The sequence below is a fragment of the Gopherus evgoodei genome, chromosome 1 (genome assembly GCF_007399415.2).
Source record: "Gopherus evgoodei ecotype Sinaloan lineage chromosome 1, rGopEvg1_v1.p, whole genome shotgun sequence".
NCBI lineage: Eukaryota > Metazoa > Chordata > Testudines > Testudinidae > Gopherus > Gopherus evgoodei.
In genome coordinates this window covers 244,360,283-244,384,816 of record NC_044322.1, presented here as the reverse complement: position 1 = coordinate 244,384,816, position 24,534 = coordinate 244,360,283, and the positions used below count along the sequence as shown (strand labels likewise).

The window sequence follows — 24,534 nt, the reverse complement described above, 5'->3', positions numbered from 1 at the left end:
GCCCCGAACAGAATTCTGTGTACATGCATGTAAATTAATCGCAGGCTTCCATTCTACAAAATACAGAAGTAATCTTCAATGTAAAAAATAGCATTTGGACTAGTAAAGGAGTGTAGGTTTTGCCATGACATACAAGCTAGTAAAAAACAGTCTAATGCACAAAACAAACTCTTCCGTCAACACCATAACAAAATACAGAGTGCCAACAAGAGGCAAGCTTTATATTTTGTCTTGTAATCTTATTGAGTTTACTATATGCAATTTCCATTTAAGTGATATAGGAACTCACATAGCACTGTCATGAGCGTAGTATAAACTACTAAGATTTTTAATTAGAGAGAGAGGTCTTGCTTAATTATTTTTACTTTTCCCATAGCCAGTTACAGTTTTGAAACCAGCAAAATACTCTGATTTTTGGGTGTACCCTCGGTTTTCTTAGTTGACCTATATAGATGGTTTACCTTTTTAATCTTTTAACAGAAAATTTTCACAGAAGATGGCAAACAGTGTATATATGAAAAACTTTGCTTATGTGCAGGAGCAAAACCTAAGTTAATTTTTGAAGAAAACCCATATGTATTAGGAATCCGGGATACTGACAGTGCTCAGGTAACATATTTTCATGGTTCATTAACATGTTAGCATTTTGCATCCTAACTACACACGTGGTTAGTCACAGTGTTATGTAAAAATTGTTGTGGAATGAAATAGATAAACAAGATGTTATCCTAATACCAGAAATAAATAATAGAAACCATTGTTATACATTTTTAGAGGCAAAGAAGTAACTCTGAAATGCCATTTTAAAAAATAAGATCTTTATTTTCAAACATAACTCATGAATGGATAGAGTGGGTTCCCATCATGAGAACCTTCAGAATAAGCAAAATAGTAGTTTATTTTGTGCTGGTAACAGGTGCCAGATTGAAAACATACAGCATAGGCAGCAAGCTTCCCCATATTTTCTTGCTTACTACAGTATAAGTATGTCTATACCATATATTTTTAGCTCAAGTTCAGTGCTTGCCAGTTAACTTGAGGTACTCAGTGAATTTGTAAAGGCTTGTGGGGATGCCCTACATATTTGATCCAGGCTGTAAATTTGTTTTTGTAAAGAAATTGGCTATCCATTAACTTGAATTAAAGAAGGCTAATGAAGACAAGCCCAGAAAGACAACCTCTAGAGCAGGGGTCGGCAAACTTTCAGAAGTGGTGTGCTGAGTCTTCATTTATTCACTCTGATTTAAGGTTTCATGTGCCACTAACACATTTTAATATTTTTAGAAGGTCTCTTTCTATAAGTCTACAATATATAACTAAACTATTGTTGTACGTAAAGTAAATAAGGTTTTTAAAATGTTTAAGAAGCTTCATTTAAAATGAAATTAAAATGCAGAGCCCTCCCCAGACCGATGGCCAGGACCCAGGCAGCGTGAGTGCTACTGAAAATCAGCTCGTGTGCCGCCTTTGGCATGCGTGCCATAGGTTGCCTACCCCTGCTCTAGGTACAAGAGAGGATAGTTGTTTTCATAGCCTCTCAGTTTTTTATTTCTCTGTTGTGACTAACCACAAGGGTGGTCAGTCGTGTACGTTGATCCTTATGGTACGAGATGGAGACGACTAGGTCATTTTTTCATAAATTCTCAAACCATCACCAGATTGTCATGACTCTTGGTCACTGCTGATCTGGTCTAGATTAAAATCAACAGTTCAAAATTTAATGGCTTTCTGTGCCATGAGCTATTCAGTCCCAGTGGATGCAGATTTTTGTTTAAAATATAGTGTCCCAAGTGATAATGATATGATGCAAAATACTGTCTGGTATTCTTTGTTTTCTGAATAGCAGCATCTCTAGCTCATAAGTTATGTAACTCAGAGATTTAATTTTCTTTTTCAAAATCTTTTCCAAGCAAACAAAAAAGTCTGTGGGCAAATCTAAGAACCTTACTGTTAAATCAATGTTAAATCAGTCTCCTTATCCTGGTCCATTTTCTCTTTTTACAAGATATTGAGTGAAATAAAATTGGACTCAAACAAACAGAACATGATTTCAATATTGGCTTTTGTTCTCAAATTTTATAATGTATTTAAATGTGCTTTAGTGGTTAGGACAAGGGAGAGACTCCTGGATTCTATTACAAACTCTGCCATTTAGTCTCAACTAAATCACTTACCTTTCCTCTTCTCAGTTTATTTAATCTATAAAAGCAATATAGTAGAGGCACGTTGTGGCATCATAACAGAGCTATAGAGTCTTAATTAACTTCAGTAAAATGCCTTAACGTAATTAGATGTATATCATTCACAATCATTAATATAATAATTATTAAAATTATACATTTGAGAATTTGAGGAATATTAAATTATGTAAATTGATCAAGTTTGAGTGACTAAAATACTGTAAGCTGTCCTTTATTTTAACTATAGGCCTTTCAGAATCATTTGGCTAAAGCTAGAAGAATAGCAGTTGTGGGAAATGGTGGCATTGCTCTCGAATTAGTGTAAGTAAATTATTTTCTTAAGTTATTGAGAAATGTGTGTAAATAAAGACTAGAACAACTGGGTTATCCAAGTGTGTGTTATCTTAGGATTTCTTTAAAATGCTTTATAATAAAGTTCTAATTATTATTTGTTTATGTTTAGTAAGGGCATTGATAAAAGGAAATACTTTCACACAACATGTAATTGGACTGTGGAACTCATTATCACAGAAAATCATTGAGGCCAATAATTCAGCAAGATTCAAAAAGGGATTGGACATTTACATGGATAACAACATCCAGATTTAAAGTAATGTAAAAATAATCGAAAGGGACGTTAAAGCTCGTGCTTTAGGGTTTAAACTATTCTCTATTAGAGATTAGAATGAGACCTAAGGTGGGAGTATGAAGCAGATCTGCCTACTGTGTGGTTCTTACATCTTCTTCTGAAGTCTTTTTAATACCAGGATTGGTGTTGGAATGAGGATAATGTGCTGGAGGGACTCTTGCTCCCTACTCTGAATTGAGGCTAAAGTGATGGGGGATGCTGCAGGGATCACCAAATTGGAGGGCCAAAGATAGTCTTGCTTATGGTTTTTCTCTCATCAGGCAAAGATTTTCTTTAGGTACTGTAGTGCATGTGAGCGGGTTGTGGTGGTGGTGGGGTGTGTGTGTGTGAATCTTGTCATGACGCTGTAGGGTCTTGGATCCATTAGTGACATTTTGTACTGGATATGTACATGTAGATTTATCTCAGAAAAAGGAGGATAACATGTAATCTCCATAACCAGTACTAAAGGGCATGAAAATAGGATGCACACAACTTCTTTCACCAGGGAAGCATTAACTTTGTGTCCAGGTTTAGGAATGAAAGCACCTGCCCTCCTTTAATCTAGATCAGCGTTTCTCAAACGGGGGTCTGCGGACCCCAATCCAAGGGGTCCATGGGACCCGCTGCTCAACTCCTTCCCCTCCATCCCTGCTAGGCAGGCTCCCCACCTGCCCTGATTCGATGCAGCTCCCGGAAGCGGCTGCCAGGTCCCTTTGGACCCTAGACACGGGCGGCCAATGAGGCTCTATTCGCTGCCCCTGCCTGAGTGCCGGCTCCACAGCTCCCATTGGCCAGGAACCGTGACCAATGGCAGCTGTGGGGGCAGCATCTGCAGGCATGAGGGCAGCGCACAGAACCTCACTGCGCATCAGCCTAGGGACCACAGGAACCTGGTGGCTGCTTCCTGGGAGCCACGGTAAGCATCGCTGGGAGCCTGCATCTCCCCTGCCCCAGCCCAGAGTCCCTCCTGTACCCAAACTCCCTCCCAGAGACCCCAGCCCAGAGCCTTCTGCTGCACCCCAAAACCCTCATTCCTGGCCCCAGCCCAGAGCCCATACCCCCAGACGGAGCCTTCACCCCCCTCCAGCATTCCTAACCCCCTACCCCAGCCCAGAGTCCCCTCCCACACTCCAAATCCCTCATCACCAGCCCCACCCCAGAGCCTGTACCCCAAGCTGGAGCTCTCACCCACTTCCTGTTTACCAACTCCCTGCCACAGCCTGGTGAAAGTGAGTGAGGGTGGGGGAGAGCAAGCGACAGAGGAAGAGGGGATGGAGCGGGCAGGGTAGGGGGCTCCCCAAAATTTTTTAAATCAAAATGGCAGGCCTTGGGTTGCTAAAGTTGGGGAGAACCGCTGATCTAGATGACTCATAAACAAAGATTTCCTCTGTGGCAACCCATAATAGTATCCATTGTTGAAATGTGCTTTCCAGGTATGAAATTGAAGGATGTGAAGTGCTTTGGGCCATCAAAGACAAAGCCATTGGAAATACTTTCTTTGATGCAGGAGCAGCTGAATTCCTTATTCCAAAGCTAACAGCTGAGAAATTAGAGACTGCAATTGCATGTAAAAGAACCAAATATACGACAGAAGGTACTGTGCAAACAGTAAAATACAATCTTTGCTTTAGTATATTAGCATATTAGTTGGCACTTGAATTTACACTAACATCCAACATCATATGTAAACCTGAGATCAGCCGAATTAACAATGTTCAAAAAGCTTCACTGTTCAAAATAGCATTCACTCTTTAAAAAAACGAACATTAGAAAGATTTTAATTATTATACTGCTAAAATGTTTGTGTAATATTGCTCTCTAAAGATTATTTAATTTACATACTGGTATGTATGCATGTATCTGTCTCTATTTGATGATGTTGCATATTATATAATCGTTGCAGCAAGTAATATTGGTAACTGGAAGCACTCTACCCTCTTAATCCCTGTGCAGCCCTTGGGTGGGAGCCCACAGGGCTCCACATGCTGCCCTTGCCATGCCTCCAGGTACCTCCCGCAAAGCTCCCATTGGCCGTGGTTCCCCGTTCCTGGCCAAGGGGGGGCAGTACCTGGAAGCAGGGCAATGCACGGCGCCCTTTCCCTGCCCCCCAACCCCACCCCAGTGACGTGGTGCCATCTGCTTCTGAGAGCAGGGCCGGGGCAGGGCAATCCCACGGGCCTGATCCAAAGCCCCAGATCCAGCCCACGGGCCGTAGTTTGCTCACCCCTGCGCTAGTTGCTTTTTAAAATTCCCCCATCTGTTTTAATTCAGATATTATTATTTTTTCCATGTTACAATGAGGTCCTGCAGTTCTCTATTCACATGAGTAGCCCCATTGATTCATGTGAGTGAAGGTCGGCTGGAACAACTTCTTTAATCTGTTGTACTGTTGCTGTGTGCTTTCACACCATGGTTACTTTTCACTCCATCTCTAGTTGCATGTGAGTGGTGGCTAAGGGGTGAAAGATACTGTTAAGAATATAAAATAACAAGATTACAATCCTGAAGTATGATGTGTTCTAGAAATAGTGGAGTGTTTTGATTCCAGCACATTGTAATCCCCCCCATCCCACCACATGGTCACACTACTCTCTTAGTTCAGAATCCTTTGGAGTTGTGAGGATTGTATAATAGTGCATAAGGTCTTTTTATCATGTATATGTTGAATTTGACTTCAGGAAGTGAGAAGGAAGAAGGAAGTGTGGCAGCAGCTGACAAACTTGGCACTGCCTTAGGCCCTGATTGGCATGAGGGCCTACATCTTAAAGGAACTAAAGAGGTAAGGCTGACATCATCCTAACTATATTTGTTTAGATGCTAGTTTAAGTGTGTGGGAATGCACTAGCAGTACAGTACCACACAGTGTTTCTAGGAATAAAACCAGAATGTACATGAACTAATTCTCCTCATATACCAGATTTTCATTTGTAAATCCAGTAACTTCAGTAGAGTTACTTCTGACTTTCACTGATGTGAGGAGAATTGGATCTACTGCTGTGCTTTTGCTCCTTAATCTTCACATACAAGCTCAGATGTTTTTTTCCACATTTCTGTGGGATTAGGCCTGATTTTAGTTTTAATAAAGAGCAACAAAAGCTATTTGCATACTTTCTAACTTCAGCTGCAAATAAAATTTAATCTCAGAGAGAGAGAATAATGAAACTCACCCAAAGGTACAGCGCACAACAGTCACTTATCACTACAGATATTCATGTTTCCTTTTTTAATGAAACAATATGAATAAATTTTTAAAACCATGGAAGTTTGGTTGTGTGGACCTATTTTTTGTTTGAAAAAAAAACAAACTAAAATCAGCTGGGCATTTCTATGTTTTTATCAGATTTTCATTTTTTGATCTTTTTGGTCACTCTAAAGTATTTATTTGTATATAACATATATTTGAAAGATTTTTATGTGAGAAATCTTAGCCTCAAATTTCAGTTTTGAATTAAATTTTTAACTATTCTAAAAAGTTAGAAAGAAAGGAATGGGCATATCAAAGTTGTTGCATGCCTCTCAAAATAATCATAGCACTGAAGGTGAACTCAAAAGATCTTGTAGTCCAAGCCCCTGCACCCAAGGCAGGTCTAAGTATTATCTAGATCATCCCTGATAGGTGTTTGTCCAACTTACTCTTAAAAATCTCCAATTTATGGAGATTCGACAACCTCCCTAGGCAATTTATTCCAGTCTTCAACCACCCTGACGGTTAAGAAGTTTTTCCTAATGTCCAACCTAAACTGCCCTTGCTGTAATTTAAGCCCATTGCTTCTTTTCCTGTCCTCAGAGGTTAATGAGAACAATTTTTCTCCTTCCTTCTTATAACAACTTTTTATGTACTTGACAACTGTTATCATGTGTCTCCCCCCCTCCACATCCCCGGTTGTCTTTTCTCCAGACTAAACAGACCCAGTTTTTTCAATCTTCCTTCATCGGTCTGTTTTCTAGACCTTTAGTCATTTTTGTTGCTCTTCTTTGGAATTTCCCTAGTTTGTCCACATCTTTCCTGAAATGTGCCTAGAACTGGACACACTATTCCAGTTGAGGCCTAATCAGTATGGAGAAGAGGGAAAGAATTACTTCTTGTCTTGCTTACAACACTCTTGCTAATACATACCAGAATTATGTTTGCTATTTTTTCAATAAGTGTTACACTTTTGATTCATATTTAGCTTGTGATCCACTATGATCCCCAGATCCCTTTCCACAGTCATTTCTAGGTCCTTCTTAGATAGTCATTTCCCATTTTGTATGCGTGCAACTGATTGTTCCTTCGTAAGTGGAGTACTTAGCATTTGTCTTTATTGAATTTCATCCAGTTTACTTCAGACCATTTCTCTAGTTTGTCCAGATCTTTTTGATTTTTAAACCGATCCTCCAAAGGACTTGCAACCCCTTCCAGCTTGGTATCGGCCAGAAACGTCATAAATTTACTCTCTATGCCATTATCTAAATCACTGATGAAGATATTAAACAGAACAGGACTCAGAACTGGTCCCTGTGGGACTCCATTTGATATGCCCTTCCACCTTCAAAATGAACCAATGATAACTACGCTCTGGGAATGGTTTTCCAACCAGTTATGAACCCACTTTATAGTAGCGCCATGTAGGTTGTATTTCCCTAGTTTGTTTATGAGAAGGTTGTGCGAGACAGTTTTAAAAGCCTTACTTAAGTCAAGATATACCACATCTAATGTTTCTCCCTATCCACCCTGTCAAGGAAAGCTACTAGCTTGGTTTGGCATGATTTGTTCTTGACAAATCCATGCTGATTGTTAATTACCATCTTATTATCATCTAGATATTTGCAAATTGATTGCTTAGTGATTTGCACTGTTATCTTTCCGGATACTGAAGTTTAGCTGACTAATCTATAATTCCCTAGGTTGTGCTTATTCCCTTTTTTATAGATTGGCACTATATTTGCCCTTTTCCAGTCCTTTGGAATCTCATTCGCCTTCAGTGACTTTTCAAAGATAATCACTAATGGCTCAGATATCTCCTCAGTGAGCTCCTTGAGTATTTTAGGATGTATTTCATCAGACGTTCGTGACTTGAAGACATCTAACTAGTCTAAGTAATTTTTAATTTGTTCTTTCCCTGTTTAGTCTCTGATCCTACCTCATTTTCACTGGCATTCAATGTTAGACATCAAATTTAGAACAGCCTCTCCCCTAGTAGCTTTCTCCATCTTCTGAAATAAAAAATAATTTCCAATACATTCCAGTAAGTTGTTGGTTAATCCATACCCTGCTGTCTTTATTTTCCCAACAGATGTCTAAGTAGTTGAAAGCCGCCATCACCACCAAGTCCTGTGCTTTGGATGATTTTGTTCGTTGTTTATAGAAAAAATAAACACCTCATCCGTCTTCTTCCTGGTTAGATGGTCTGTAGTAGACCCCTACCATGACATCCCCCTTGTTTTTTTAACTCTTTTATCCTAACCCAGAAACTTTCAGCAAGTCTGTCTCCTATTTCCATCTCAACCTCAGTCCAATATATACACTTTGGATATACACCGCTACCTTGATATAACGCCACCTGATATAACACGAATTTGGATATAACGTGGTACAGCAGTGCTCCGGGGGGGGCGGGGCTGCGCACTCCAGTGGATCAAAGCAAGTTCAATATAACACAGTTTCACCTATAACACGTTAAGATTTTTTGGCTCCCAAGGACAGCATTATATCGAGGTAGAGGTGTATAAGGCAACACTTCCTCCACTTTGATACCACTGTTGTCAACAAAATGTACATGTAAGTTGTTGAAATTTGTACTGAGCATGAGGAAGATTGTGATCAGAACATAGCATGCAGGGAAGCACTAAACTTACAAAAGCAATTGAAGGAAGTTTCAGAGACTTGACAGATTGGAGAGGGGTGATACTACTGGCGCAGTCTGTGGGCATTTGGTTTGCTGTAATCAGTATCAAAGAATGAGAACTGCACAAAGATTGAATCATAACATGATTCAGAAAAACTATGGCACCTCCGCATGACTAACATGACTGATCCCAAATGTTAGTCATAGATTGAGCTCAGAACTGGAATAAGTTGAAATGTGGTGGATGAAACATAAGAAAGAAGGAAGGAATTCAACAAATCCAAATCTATGTATATTATCACAAGAGATAGTCACAGTTCATTTAATCAAAATGGTGAAAAATCGTGAAATTGAAATCCTGAAAGACAGGATAGTTGAATTCAGATTTATCAATTTTTAAAAAATCTGTACTCTTCTCTAGAATTCAGTGTCAGTTGAGCATGTCTTTAGCCATTAAGATTGTTTTGATTAAAACTCTGTGACAAAGAAGGTGATGAGAAAGCAGGTAAGTACCGATACTGAAGGGTGGTAACAAAAAGGACTCAACTAATGTGTCAGATTTCAACATTTGGGACATTCTTTTTCATCTTACTAATATTTAATTCAGGAGAGAGTTTTCTAGCATGTATGATAGAATTGTTATTGCTAATTGTATATCTTGTAACTATCAGTTTTCTTATTTAGTTTTCTCACAAAGTTCACATTGAAACACTGTGTGAAATAAAGAAAATATACTTTCAGCAAGAATTCAAGCAGCTGCAGAAGACCTCTTTGTCTTTTCCTAAAGACAATTCAGATAACCAGAATGCACACCTAGATGAAGGTAAGTATCACAGAAGAAACAATATGCAGATACTAATTTGAAACTCTCCTTGAGGATGCAAGCACAGCAGAAGTACAATATATTTGTAGTATTTGTTTCAAAGCAAATAAAATGGATGGGGAGAGATCATCTGTTTCTGTAAGCTAGCATAGCTCCATTAAGTCAGTGAAGCTATGAAAACTTTTACCCTCCGAGGATCTAACCTATGGGCTCCAAACCAGCAAATAGTTATGCGCAGACTTAAGCCCACTGTGTATATATATCCTCCTACTATATTTTCCACTACCTGCATCCAATGAAGTGGGCTGTAGCCCACGAAAGTTTATGCTCAAATAAATTTTAGTCTCTAAGGTGCCACAAGTACTCCTGTTCTTTTTGCAGATACAGTTCTTTCATTATCCTTATTTGAATGCCTGAGAGAATATGTTAAGGGGTAGTCCTGTGATGGTAGGAGAATTGACTAAGACCACCTTCTGGTTCCAGCTTTAACTTTTGATCCTGTATAGATGATTCCTATTAGAATTTTATAAGAATGTAAGAATGCTCATACTAAACCAAACCAATGGTCCATCTAGCCCAGCATCATGTCTTCTGACAGTGGTTAGATGCTTCAGAGGGAATGAACAGAACAGAACAGAGCAGTTAGTGAATGATCCATCCTGACATCCAGTCCCAGCTTCTGGCAATCAGCGGTTTAGGGACACCCAGAGCATGGGGTTGCCTCCCTGACCATTTTGGCTAATAGCTATTGATAGATCTATGCTCCTTGAATTTATCTAATTCTTTTTAAATCCAACTATACTTTTGGCCTTCACAACATCCCCTGGCAACGAGTACCACAGATTGAGGGTGTCTGATGTGTGAAGAAGTACTTCCTTACATTTCTTTTAAAACTGCTGCCTATTAATTTCATTGGGAGACCCCTGTTTCTTGTGCAAAGGGGTAAATAACACTTCCTTTTTCACTCTCTCCACACTATTCATGATTTCATAGACTTCTCATCCCCCCTTAGTCTTCTCTTTTCTGAGCTGAACAGTCCCAGTCTTTTTAATATATCTTTATGTGGAAGCTGTTTCATACTTTTAATCATTTTTGTTGCCCTTCTCTGTACCTTTTCTAATTGTAATATATCTTTTTTGAGATGGGGTGACCAGAACTGTATGCAGTATTCAGTATGTGGGCGTACCATAGATTTATATAGTTGCATTATGATATTTGCTGCCTTACTATCTACCCCTTTCCTAATGGTTCTTAACATTCTGTTAACTTTTTTGACTGTTGGGGCACATAGAGCGGATGTTTTCAGATGATGCCTCCAAGATTTCTTTCTTGAGTGTTAACTGCTAATTTAGATCCCATCATTTCGTATATATAATTGGGACTGTGTTTTCCAGTGTGCATTACTTTGCACCTACCGACATTGACTTTCATCTGCCATTTTGTTGCCCAGTCCCCCAGTTTTATGAGATTGCTTTGTAACTCTTCATAGTCAGCTTTGGACTTAATTATCTTTAGTAATTTTGTATCATCAGCAAACTTTGCTACCACATTGTTTACCCCATTTTCTATATCATTTATGATTATGTTGAACAGCACAGGTTTCAATACAGATCCTTTTGGGACTTTGCTATTTACCACTTTCCAATATGAAAACTGATAATTTCTTCCTTTGTTTCCTATCTTTCAACCAGTTACTGATACACGAGCGCACCTTCTCTTTTATCCCATGAATGCTTAGTTTGCTTAACAGTCTTTGGTGTCAGATTTGGTCAAAAGCTATCAGCCAGATCACCCATGTCCATGTTTCTTGACACCCTCAAAGAATTCTAATAGATTGATGAGGTATGATTTTTCTTTAGCCATATTGACTCTCCCCCAACATATCATGTCAATCTATGTGTCTGATAATTCTGTTCATTGCTATAGGTTCAAACAATTTGTCTGGCATTCCATTAACTATCCTTCACTTATCTGGTACAGAGGCTGATTTAAGAGATAGGTGACAGTAGTTCAGGAATTTCATGTTTGAGTTCCTCTAGTCCTGACTTTTACTTTTTAATTTATCAATCTGTTCCAAAATGTCCTCTGTTGAAACCTCAATTTGGGACAGTTCCTCAGATTTGTCACCTAAAAAGAATGGCTCAGATGTGGGACTCTCCTTCATATCCTCTGCAGTGAAGACCAATACAAAGAATTAATTTAGTTTCTCCGCAATAGCCTTGTTTTCCTTGATTGTCTAGTGAGCCCACTGATTTTTTTATATACTTAAAAAAATTTCTGTTAATTTTTGTGTCCTTTGCATGTTGCTCTTCAAATTCTTTTTTGGGGCCTAATTATACTTGTGCACTTGACATGTCAGAGTTTATGCTCCTTTCTATTTTCCTCAGTAGCAGTGGTTCCCAAACTTGTTCCTCTGCTTGTGCAGGGAAAGCCCCTGGCGGGCCAGGCCAGTTTGTGTACCTGCTGCATCTGCAGGTTCAGCCGATCGTGGCTCTCAGTGGCCGGGAGTCGCTGCTCCGGGCCAATGGGAGCTACTGGAAGTGGCATGGACTGAGCCTCCACTTCCAGCGGTTCCCATTGGCCCGGAGCAGCGAGTCATGGCCACTGGGAGCTGCGATCGGCCAAACCTGCAGATGCGGCAGGTACACAAACTTGCCCAGCCCACCAGGGGCTTTCCTTGCACAAGCAGAGGAACAAATTTGGGAACCACTGCTCAGTAGGATTTGACTTCCATTTATAAAGGATGCCTTTTTGCCTCTAACTATCTCTTTTACTCTGTTGTTTAGCCATTGTAGCATTTTTTCCCCTTACTGTTTGTTGTTTTTTTTTTAAATTTGGGATATATGTTTATTCTGAGCCTTTGTTAGGTATTTTTTAATCGTTTCAATGGAGCTTGCAGGTCTTTCACTCTTGTGACTGTTCCTTCTAATTTCCATTAAATTAACTTCCTTGGTTTTGGGTAGTTCCCCTTTGTGAAGTTAAATGCTATCATGGTGGATTTCTTTGGTATTTTCTTCTCTAGAAGGATATGAAATTTAATTACATGATGATTGTTAACATCAAGTGGTTCAGCTATATTCACTGTTTGGACCAGATCCTGTGCTCCACTTAGGACAGAGTCAAGTACTGCCTCTCCCCTTGGGGATTTCAGGACTAGCTGCTCCAAGAAGCAGTCATTAATGGTGTCTAAAAATGTTATCTCTGTACACTGTCCTGAGGTGACATGTTCCCAGTCAACCTGGGGAGAGTTGAAATCCTCCATTGTTGTTGGGTTTTCTTTTCTCGTAGCCCCTCTAATCTTCCTGAGCATTTCACAGTGACCGTCACCATACCGGTCAGGTGGTCAGTAGTATATTCCTAGTGCCAAACTCTTATTATTCAAGCATGGAATTTCTATCCATAGAGATTCTATGATACATTTTGTTTCATTTAAGATTTTTACTATATTTGACTCTATGCTTTCTTTCACATTTAGTGCCCTTCATGCACCAGCACGATCTACTCTGTCGTTCCTATATATTTTGTACCCTGGAATTACCATTGTTCTTCCAAGTTTTTGTGATGCCTTTTATATCAATATCCTTATTTAATATGAGGCACCTAAGTTCACCCATCTTAGTATTTAGACCTCTAGTATTTGTATACAAGCACTTATAACATTTTTCAGTATTTAGTTGTCTGCCTTCATATGATGTATTTAAATGGGATTCTTTTCCATTTGACTGTTTCTGTTCAGTTCCTACCTGTACTTTATCAACTTCTATCCTCTCCTTTTTACTAAGATATAGAGTATTCCCTTTAATAAATCCTCCCTAAGGGATGGCTCTGTCTGAACCATGTGCTCCTCTATGCCTGTTGGTCTCTTAAAATGTAATAATCTTAAAATGTTAGTGCATTAATTCAGTAGAGCATTTTCTGGGTATTACATGTATAGATTTAATAATACTTAGCATTCATATAAGACTTTATATCTTCATAGTATTTTACAAACATGGTATAATCCACAGAATACCCCAGTGAGGTGGGAGCAGTGGTGAGTAGTAGTAGTATTCCTATTTTACAAATGGGGAAGCTGAGGCAGAGCAAATCCAAAAGGGAGTTAATATCAGAATGAGGATTTGATCTTTGGTGTCTAGATTCCTAAGCCTGTGATTAAAATAAGAAAAGTGGTGGGCAAATTGTGAGAATTATTTTTGCCTCGAATAATGAGGTAGGTTGTTCACAAGTAACTTATTCCTTGTGTATTTCATATCTTATTAAAATAATAATGTGCATTGGTTGTGTTCTCAGGTTAAATTTTTCACTTTTTCAGAGCTGTGGCCTGTATATATGGAATTAACCAATGGGAAGATATATGGCTGTGATTTCATTGTCAGTGCAACTGGAGTTGTGCCAAATGTTAAGCCATTTCTTGATGGTAATAATGTAAGGGTCATTATTAAATATAAGTACTGACTTTCTTCTTTTTAAAACAAAAGAAAATATACTTTGGTAGCTATTTTATGTTACATTTCCTAAGATAAAATGTTGAAAGGTAAGGATTTTGCATGTTGTAAACAAATTTAAAATGAGGTAAAAGCTATGAAATTGAGTACTCTAGAAATTCCTAACATATTAAAAAATGAATTTCTGTAGAGTTATAGGCTCTTACAATTGGACCAAATCAATATCAAAGCTGGAATTAAAATCTGAGAATTCCTAGCTCACAGTTACATGTTGACACCATGAAATCATGCTGCTTCCCATACTTATATCTATGTTAAGAGTGGTGTTTTTTCGTAGTTTAGGTCACTAAGCAAAACATACAGCTGATGTTACAAAAACATCTTTGTTTCTTACTTAGTGTTCAGTGTTGAGGTTTGAAATGTAAATTGTGAATGACTGTTACATGTTGACTCGCTTGTGAAGTCACTCATTCTACTTTGTTACATCCCTATGGGATATCAATAAATAAAAAAACAAACAAAAAAAATCCTTGCAAAGCTTCACCATGTACTAAAAACAACATTTTATGCTCCCTTGGGGTTCTGTGCTTTCTGTAACACCAAGGAATTAATGTATGTTGATGTGTTACAAGGGAGTGTAATCTGACTGACTTCCACTTCAGGTGATCTTAAGTTAAAATAAGTTTAGAATCGTAGAAGTACCAATGACTGTCCTTACCAATGCTACATCTGGATTTTGGAGTTAGCTCACTTTAAAAGAAAAATATGTGCAGATCACTTGTAAAACACAGCACTGATCTCAATTTCAAACTGTGTTCCACTAGTCTTTATGTGAATATGAACAGCACATATTAATGTGCTCTCTGTGGGACTACAATTTAAAACCACTAGGAAAATTAAGTTAACATTGAATATGCCCAGCCGCTTATTAAACAGATATTCAAACAGAGCATATTAAATCTGTGGTCTGTACTGATTGCCTGTTTTGGATTGAATTTGAGGTGTTGATTTTGACCTATAGGTATAAATTCCTAAATAATATAGAGCCTTTCTCTGTGAGAAACTGCCATTGGGTGATTTTGGGAAAAGCGGCAAGATGTCTGCTGCTGATCAAGCAAAAGGAGGTGGCAGGGAAGTAGAAAGAGAAGAGCATGAGGAAGGCTGGAACAAGACTACAAAAGGCTTTTAAAAACTATGGTCACCAATTTGAACTGGATTCTGAAATGAATGGGGAACCACGGAAGTAGTTTTGAGGGTGGGTGGTGTGATAGCACTTCTTTGTAGGATGTGTGAAAAGGTGGGAAGCAGCATGCTGAACATGTTTGATTTTGGTGAAGCTGTAAAAAAGGGAGCTGCCATAGCTAATAGCATCACTTTTTGATATTGGGCCAGATTAAATTAATTTAGTTGGTAGATTTACAGAAGGGATTAATTTAGTCCATTATTTCCAAATGGGATGCTACTGTAAATAAACGAGATTGCAGCAGAATAGTATTGCTGTATTCAGGAATGAAGGCTGATTTAAAGTACAGGGTAGGAAAAGATTAAGCAGCCTCTAAAAGAAGAAAGCACACTGCATTTTTTAACTAATTTATTTTTGCCATTTTGAATGTCTTTTTATGTTTGAATGATAACACTGAGTGGTATTGAGAAATTAAATTTAGTTCTTGAATATAATATGGATAAGTGTTTTATTAGCTCAGCCAAAGCTGTTTAACGAGGACATACATAGATAGTTAGAAAAGCTGCTTTAGTGTAGCATGCCTCCGGGAACCTATTTTCTTCAATTAAAATAAATGAGTTTTCCGTTTTAACAAGACAGTTTTAATTATACAAGCTGCTTTGTGGTGATGGTTTCTTCTCCTGACAGTTATAAGTAGTCATACTAGAAGCATGGATAAAGGTCACAGATTTGGCTAATAACTTGGGCTGTCAATTAATCACAGTTAGTTCACGTGATTAACTCAAAATAATCGTGATTTAAAAATTAATTGCATGTATAACAATAGAATGCCAATTAACATTTATTAAATGTTTTTGGATGTTTTTCTACATTTTCAATATTGATTTCAGTTACAACACAGAATACAAAGTGCACAGTACTCACTTTATATTATTTTTTTATTACAGATATATGCACTGTAAAAATGGTAAAAGAAATAGTATCTTTCAATTCACATTATACAAGTACTGAAGTACAATCTCTTTATCCTGAAAGCATAACTTACAAATGCAGATTTTTTTCGTTACGTAACTGCATTCAGAAACAAAACAATGTAAAACTTTAGCACCTACAAGTCCAGTCAGTCCTACTTATTCTGCCAATCACTAAGGGCTTGTCTACATCAGAAAGTTGCAGCGCTGGTGAGGGAGTTACAGCGCTGCAACTTTGAAGGTGTACACATCTGCAGGGCATCACCAGCGCTGCAACTCCCTGTTTGCAGCGCTGGCCGTACTCCCGTTTTGTCTCGGGTGTAGAGGATCCAGCGCTGGTGATCCAGCGCTGGTAATCCAATGTAAACACTTACCAGCGCTTTTCTTGACCTCCGTGGAAGGAGGAAGCCTCTGGTAATCAAGCTGGTCTCCTTCCCCAGCTTGCTCTCGCGTTCCCGGAACCCCGAGCAAGCAGGTCTCCTTCCCTGCGGTTTGCAGGGGGGTTCGGGAACGCGAGAGCAAACCGGGAAAGGAGACCAGCTTCGCCGCGGTTTGCTCTCCCGTTCCCCGAGCAAGCAGGTCTCCTTCCCTGCGGTTTGCTGGGTGGCTCCGGGAACGCGAGAGCAAACCGCGGCAAAGCGGGTCTCCTTTCCCGGTTTGCTCTCTAGTTCCCGGAGCCCCGAGCAAGCAGGTCTCCTTCCCTGCGGTTTGCTGGGTGGCTCCGGGAACGCGAGAGCAAACCGGGAAAGGAGACCAGCTTCGCCGCGGTTTGCTCTCCCGTTCCCCGAGCAAGCAGGTCTCCTTCCCTGCGGTTTGCAGGGGGTTCGGGAACGCGAGAGCAAACCGCGGCGAAGCGGGTCTCCTTTCCCGGTTTGCTCTCTCGTTCCCGGAACCCCGAGCAAGCAGGTCTCCTTCCCTGCGGTTTGCAGAGGGGTTCGGGGAACGCGAGAGCAAACCGCGGCGAAGCTGGTCTCCTTTCCCGGTTTGCTCTCCCGTTCCCCGAACCCCCCCTTGAAGCCGCCCAACAGCGCTGCAGTGTGGCCACATCTAACACCACTTGCAGCGCTGGTTGCTGTAAGTGTGGCCACTCTGCAGCGCTGGCCCTATACAGCTGTACTAATACAGCTGTAACTACCAGCGCTGCAAAATTTTAGATGTAGACATGGCCTAAGAAAAACAAGTTTGTTTACATTGAGGGGAGATACTGCTGCTTGATTCCATGCTGATGATGCTTGTTAAAAAAACAATGCATCAATTAAATTTGTGACTGTAATCCTTGAGGGGGGAAAATTGTATGTCTCCTGCTCTGTTTTACCTGCATTCTGCATATACACCTCTATCCCGATGTAGCGCGGGTTCACCTATAGCACGGTAAAGGTCTGGACATGCTGCTCTGAGCAGAGTATTAAGGGTGCCAGACCAGGCCGGGGCCGAGGGATTTGATAAGGGGCGGAGAGTCTTGGGGGCGGTCAGGGGCTTCCCCCCGCCAGAGTCTGGGGGGCAGGAGCTGTGGGCGGGCGCTTTTGAGGACCCCGCAGTCCCACAGTGGTCCAGGGAATTAGCGGAAGGTCGAGAGCAGCTCGCTCTGCTTCCCTCTTAAAAGAGCAACACTTGGATGTGGAAACTAGAGAACCCAAACCACCAAAAAAGAAAATCAGCCTTCTGCTGGTGACATCTGACTCAGATGAGGAAAATGAACATGCCTCAGTCCGCACTGCTTTGGATCATTATCAGGCAGAATCCATGGAAGCATGTCCTCTGGAAATGGTGTTTGAAGCATGAAGGGACATATGAATCTTTAGCACATCTGGTACGTAAATATCTTGCTACGTCAGCTACAACAGTGAAATGTGAACGCCTGTTCTCACTTTCAGGTGACATTGTAAACAAGGAGCAGGCAGCATTATCTCCTTCAAATTGTAACCAACCTTGTTTGTCTGAGTAATTGGCAGACCAAGAAGTGTAGGACTGAGTGGACTTGTAGGCTCTAAAGTTTTACATTGTTTTTTTTTTTTAATGCAGTTTTTTTTACATAATTCTGCATCTGTAAGTTCAACTTTCATGATAAAGAGATTGCACTACAGTACTTATATGAGGTGAATTGAAAAATATATTTATTTTTTACAGTGCAAATATTTGAAATAAAAAATAAATATGAAGTGAGCACTGTACACTTTGTATTTTGTGTTGTAATTGAAATTAATAAAATATATTTGAAAATGTAGTAAACATTCAAAAATATTTAAAATGATATTCTATTGTTTAACAGCATGTTTAATCTTTTTAATTGCTTGACAGCCCTACTAATACCTTAGCCTGCATTGCCCAGTGGTAGCCAGAGAACTGCCCTGTTGGATAAGAGATGTAAATGTGATTTTAAAATTGCGCATGTTTTGGTTGAATGGAGTTGCTGAATATGGCAGAGACATGTAGCATGATGGACAGCTTTAAGACAAATACTGTGTAAATGAGATTGGCACTTAACCAGGATGAATTTAAAGCTCTTGGGGCGTTCCAATTAAATGGCTTTTCCTAGGCTGTTTTTTCTTCAGCACTGATCCATACAAATATTTAGTTTGCACTAGGTGAAGATGGCGGTCTGAAAGTGGATAAACATATGCACTCTTCAGTAGCAGATATCTATGCAGCAGGGGATATCTGCACTGCATCGTGGGAACCTAGTCCAGTGTGGCAGCAGGTGATTAAATTTATATGCATTCTAATCCAAAGGCTAAATAGCACAGTATTTTTATACATCTAATATATGTACATAAACAAGGTTTATTCATGCAGTATATCTCAATAGAGTGTGATGATTCTACCTGATATCATTGCACCTATAGTTTGTTTCTGAAGACCAAGTCACTCCTCAACTCTAGATGGGTGAGGCTACTAAGTATATATATGATATATGAACTGATATGTTCATTACACATAGCATGTCTATTAACCTTGTATTTTTTTAGATGAGGCTTTGGACCCAGGCTAGACAGATGGGATGGTATGCAGCAAAGTGCATGGTAGCAGATTTTTTAGGGGAATCTATTGACATGGACTTCAGTTTTGAACTCTTTGCTCATGTTACAAAATTTTTCAATTATAAGGTAAGTAAACTAATTCTTACACAGTTAGTTTAAAAGCACTGATTAATTGGTATTGGCATCTGTTGATTTGATCAAACCAACCATCATGCCACTCAAACAAATGATTTCTTTGTTGGCTAATATTGACAAAGACACTGATTGTGTACTGTATATAATATTCTGTTAATGTTTCATTCTTTTTTTTCTTTTATGCTAACCATGAAGGCTAAACACTAGAGTTGAATAGAGGGCCTACAAACACAAGTCAGCTTATGTCAACGAACTTGTCCTCACATCTTTGACACACATTCCTAGCTATATCCTTATGGTGCATTCTATGGTTAAATTCACTGCAAACTCAACATGGTGGCTGGTTCGTTAAATGCTTTGCATCTCAGTGGACGATTACTCTTGATTAATTTCAAGCATTGGGGTTATGTTCCAATGACAACTTTTTAAAGTAAATTGTCACTATGACCTCTATGCCAAAATGATGGTCTTTATGTTGTGTAAAAATATCCACGGAGATGAGATTTAGATCACCAAACTTGTTTAATCTGAGATCTAAAAGAGATGCAAATTCAGTTTTCTACAGGTAATTAAATATATCTTATTATGCCATCTGGTTCATAAGCCGTTTTGTAACATCTGGGAAATCATCCTACTGTCAAATATATACAGTGCGTTCCCACTGTGGTCAAATGTCAAAGTGCTTTTTAAAGATAAATAATTTATTGCTCTTACGGAGAAGGATATTAAATCACAAGGTGATAGCAGACTGTTCCAAGGTGATATAGTGATGTGGTGGCAGAGTGAGGAATAGAACCCAGGTCTCTGCTCTAGATCATGCTGTCTGTAAGCCAGCAAGAATTGTCTGCACACATCTGAAAGTAGAATTTTCCATTAACATCAGTCCTTTTGAAGTTTACAGCATTTGCAGTAAAGAGAAGATTCTGAATCATTATGTTCCTCTTGTAATATCTTACTTTTTCTCCCTGTCTCTAGGTGGTGCTTTTGGGAAAGTACAATGCTCAGGGTTTGGATTTAGACCATGAACTAATGTTGAGGTGTACCAAAGGGCAAGAATATGTCAAAGTGGTGATGCAGAACGGACGAATGATGGGAGCTGTATTGATCGGTGAAACAGACTTAGAAGAAACCTTTGAAAACTTGATTTTAAATCAAATGGATCTTTCAGCATATGGGGAAGATCTCCTAAATCCAAATGTTGACATAGAGGATTATTTTGACTGAAACAAAAACATTGCTCTCCATGATTTGATTTAGAGTTTGGACTTTCCGTGCTGTGGTTTATATAACAATTTACTCAGAATTTACAGAAATCAAGTAACCAGGTGTAATTACAATTCTGGAGTGAAGATACTGTGCTGGTACTGCCAGGCACTAAGAGGCAGTTGGGAGATACGTGCTGAAATGGAGCAGCACAAAAAAAAAAATTCTTCAGCATATCAGGGCAAAGTGTATATACGTCTACTGTAAATCAGATTGAGAGGTTTTTTTTAAAACAGGAATTTTTCACATTTTAGTAATATAGTACTTGAAAACATTCAACTGTTTCAACCTAATTGGAATTATATAGTGTTTGACAACTGGCTTTTCCTTCCTTGTCGTTCTTAACCTAGCAAATCCAGTGTGGTGGGAGTACTGCGCTGGCTTGTCCCAGAAGTGCCTGATTGCAGCTTTGGGCAGGTAGAGCACAAAGGCATTTAAAGAAAGAAGTAGTGGTCACTGCATTTTCAGTATCACCTGCAGGAAGACTTGCATTAACAGAATCTCCTGGAGGAGCCTTACGCTTGGTAACTGGCACATCATGTCAGTTTGGGCATCATACAGATTTTCATTGGCCCATTCCCAAAGGGAATTAAGTTCATCGTGGCCCCTTGTGTCCAAATGTGTGTGCAGCTTCTTCCCAGGTAACTGACATGGTCATTTAAGAAAGACACTTTTAAAGTGGGTTTGTTTTTGCTAAGACTGTTTTTTTTCCTCAGATTTATTTGCACTTTGTTTCCAGAGAGAGGTTGTGGAGGAATTAAAGCCTAAAACTTGTACTGTAGCAATTGCCAATGGAATATTTAATTTTGAGCTGCAAAATTGTTTTTATTTCTGCCACTAAAATAAATTTAACAATCTAGCACATAGTATCTTGAAAGTTATACAAGTGGCATGTTATAAATGGTGATATAAGGGTGCAAACCAACTCAAACACAAGCACAGCTAGCTTTCAGTATCTGCTAATCCTGGAAAATAAGTGCTCAAAGGAGCGAAGAACTTTAAAGCAATTCCTAAATAACAAGCTACAGCAATGAGATTTTAATATAAAGTATTAATTTCCAAAGCACTATTTGTTTTTAAATTAACAGCATGGTGCACATCACTGAATCAGGATGGCCATTTTCAATGAAAACTTCTTCTAGAAAATCCTTTTAGCCTAATTATGTAGTATTCATTGCTGTTCATAAATAAGATGGAGTGAATTAATTTCACTGAAAGGGAAGCTTTCATTTAAGGGGTGCTTAATCCTGTGTGAAATTTTAAGCTTTAATCTTAACAGACAAATTACTACAAGAAACAATAAAGATGAATCAAAACAAGTAGTTTTTAATGCAGTACAAAACTATTTTATCTGTGGATATCTCTGGGGGAAAAAGTGGTCTTAAAGGGAAAATTAGACTTACATTTATTCCCAAAACTATACTAGGGCTCAGAGCCAGAAATACTGAAACAAGGAAGTTCAGCATTATTACAGATGCTCCATCACTGACACCTGCTGTTCAGAGAAAGGGGTGTGGAGGGGAAGCATGACTGTATGAGAGAGATGAAACTTAATCCAAGCTCCTCATAGAAGAGGTTATTTATCATGAAGCACTAACCTACAAACATCAGGTGTGACCACCCTCTGTGTCCCCAGCCCCAGCCAAATCAGCAGAAGATAAATGTAATTTTAACCAACTGGAAAAGCCGTTAGATAAATACAGCATGTAAGAGTTAGTTCGCTCAAGTTTTCAACCGTATAGGTGCCTAAATATAGCTTTATTGTAGGTACCTTATTTTTTTTTAAACTTGACAAATGCATATTTATGTAGGTGATTTGCCAGAGCTGCAGGTGGAATCTTGCATCACGTCTGCTCCTATTAAATTTACATCTAAGCATGTGAAGTCACTCGCTTATTAAATTCAGCTATAAAAAAAATTTCTTTTGGGGGAGGGGAGGTGTACCATTGAAGACAAGAGAAGAGAAAAGTGAGTTTAATTTTTAAAAAAATAATTTGAAGATTTTCTTCGGTGGTATGGACTGTTAATATAGACCCATATGAAGGTACAGTAAAGGGAGCAAAGGATAGTTAAGGTGATCAAAGCCACACATTGAAAAGTAGCTTTTTTTTTTTTTCATAGCGATCATATAATGCCCCAAAACATGCTCCAGCATTCTGGTATGATCTGTTACCTGCCTACTGTTTCTGTGCAGCAATTGTTTTAAAAATAAAAAAAAACTATTTTAAGAAGTCTGACAAAAAACACTGACTTCTGTGTTTGAAGGATGAGGACTAGGGGTAAAAGTATGTGTGGCAGGAGAAGGTAGTGATATTCTAACCTCCACCGACACAAGTACCATTAACAGGAGACTGCAGATGTTCAGAACATAGTTACCCTTTGTGGGGGTTGACTATACCAAGCCCATCGGTTCTACTGGGCTTCACGGGGTTAGCTTCCTCGGGTTGTGGTTTGTGTGACCTGCTAGGTCTCTTGAGCTTGGTTCTTTGGGAGTTCAGACCTGCTAGAGCTCTTCACGTTTGGGGAGGAAAGTGGTGGTACTCTCTTCCACCCCCTCATGTAGTATGGCTAAAAAAGCCGTTGTTCCCAATAGATTGTGCAGATCTTTAGAATATGATTTTTCCTCTTATCACTGAATGATCAGTGAAGTGTAAACATTTTGAGTATTAAGCATGTGATTAGCATTCATTAAAATGAATGAGGCAGGTCCCACCTCTGAGCTACTGTTTCACGTTCTACAAACAAACGTCAGTGCAACAGTTAGCTTTGAAAAAGTGACCCAAACGTACTCAGCAACCACACCACAGAATCTTACAAATGGAAGCTTGTGGAGAACAGTGCTGTAGCATGAAAGAGGGACTGATATACCAGCACAGTCCAATCACAGCCCTGATCAGGCCCAGTCCTGCCAACCTTATCCTGGAAAAATGCAGTGATATCAAGAATTGTCCCATAGTAAAACTTGCAAAATTTAGCCAAACGGTACTGGTAGAATTGTGCGTGTTTGACCTCACTCATAGAAAACTCTAGCCAAATGTAAAATATTAGCTGTTTTCTTTCATAGAATAAAAGAGAGCTTAACATTTGAGATTTTGCTGAGGAGCCTGCACACATTTCTAGCTTTCATGATTTCCATAAAGTTGGCCAAAAGATTTTGCTAAATGTTAATTTTATAAATTTATAAAAAATGCAGCAAAATTTCTCATTAACAGCTAAATATCCATTTTTTTGCTGCTTTTTTTTAAAGCCCTCCATGCCAAAGATTTCCTAATTAACAGTTCCTATGTTTAAAAAGTAGCTGGAAGTTGGGATATCTGACATAAGAAATAGCACATCTATTTGGTGTACCAGAGCTGCTCCTGCTGTGGTACACCAAACTTCTAAGGTACCAAGTAGCACACCATGTGTACACCTGTGACAAGCACTGAAGGCACTTCAAATTCTAGGCACTTAGTCCAAATGGGACCCAACAACTCCTCATACACATGGCTAAAGGCAGGGGCATTTAACTAAGGTTGTCCAAAAGGGGAAGGTTGCAAATACTCTAGCTACAATGGCTTAGATATTTGCAATTTAAGGTGGAACAACAGTGGTTCCTAATTGGGCTTGGTGAGGGGAGGGCTGTGAGTGCTAGGGTTCCTTGGGTCTAGTATCTGGGTGCCTCTCCAGTCCAATCTCTGCTAGAGGTAAATAGGAGCTTTCAGGTTCTAAGGTCAGGATCTGTTGTTAGAGTGTATTATTGAGGCCTGGTCCACACTACGCAGTTAAACTGATTTTAACAGCGTTAAATCGATTTAACACTGTACCCGTCCACACTACAATGCACTTTATATCGATTTAAAGGGCTCTTTAAATCGATTTCTGTACTCCTCCCCAACGAGAGGAGTAACGCTAAAATCGATATTAACATCGGTTTAGGGTTAGTGTGGCCGCAAATCGAAGTTATTGGCTTCTGGGCAGTATCCCACAGTGTACCACTGACCGCTCTGGACAGGAATCTGAACTCTACTGCACTGGCCAGGTATACAGGAAAAGCCCTGTGAACTTTTGAATTTCATTTCCTGTTTGGCCAGCGTGGAGCTCTCAGCAGCACAGGT

At 39.3% G+C, this 24,534-nt stretch overlaps 1 protein-coding gene across 4 annotated transcripts in view; it reads left to right on the top strand.

The window, feature by feature from the left end:
- Positions 1–22,369, top strand: part of PYROXD1 (pyridine nucleotide-disulphide oxidoreductase domain 1) — a 34,354-nt gene extending 11,985 nt beyond the window's left edge. For 3 of the 4 annotated variants that reach the window (XM_030541607.1, XM_030541627.1, XM_030541633.1), the window contains 9 exons: positions 481–609; positions 2,428–2,501; positions 4,245–4,405; positions 5,490–5,590; positions 9,324–9,462; positions 13,775–13,887; positions 18,637–18,759; positions 19,028–19,165; positions 20,150–22,369. In XM_030541607.1, the coding sequence (XP_030397467.1) occupies positions 481–609; positions 2,428–2,501; positions 4,245–4,405; positions 5,490–5,590; positions 9,324–9,462; positions 13,775–13,887; positions 18,637–18,759; positions 19,028–19,165; positions 20,150–20,398 (1,227 nt within the window). In that variant the 3' untranslated portion in view covers positions 20,399–22,369. The remainder of the gene's footprint in view (positions 1–480; positions 610–2,427; positions 2,502–4,244; positions 4,406–5,489; positions 5,591–9,323; positions 9,463–13,774; positions 13,888–18,636; positions 18,760–19,027; positions 19,166–20,149) is intronic. The other variant, XM_030541616.1, reaches the window with a different exon arrangement.
- The last annotated feature ends 2,165 nt before the right edge of the window (positions 22,370–24,534 follow it).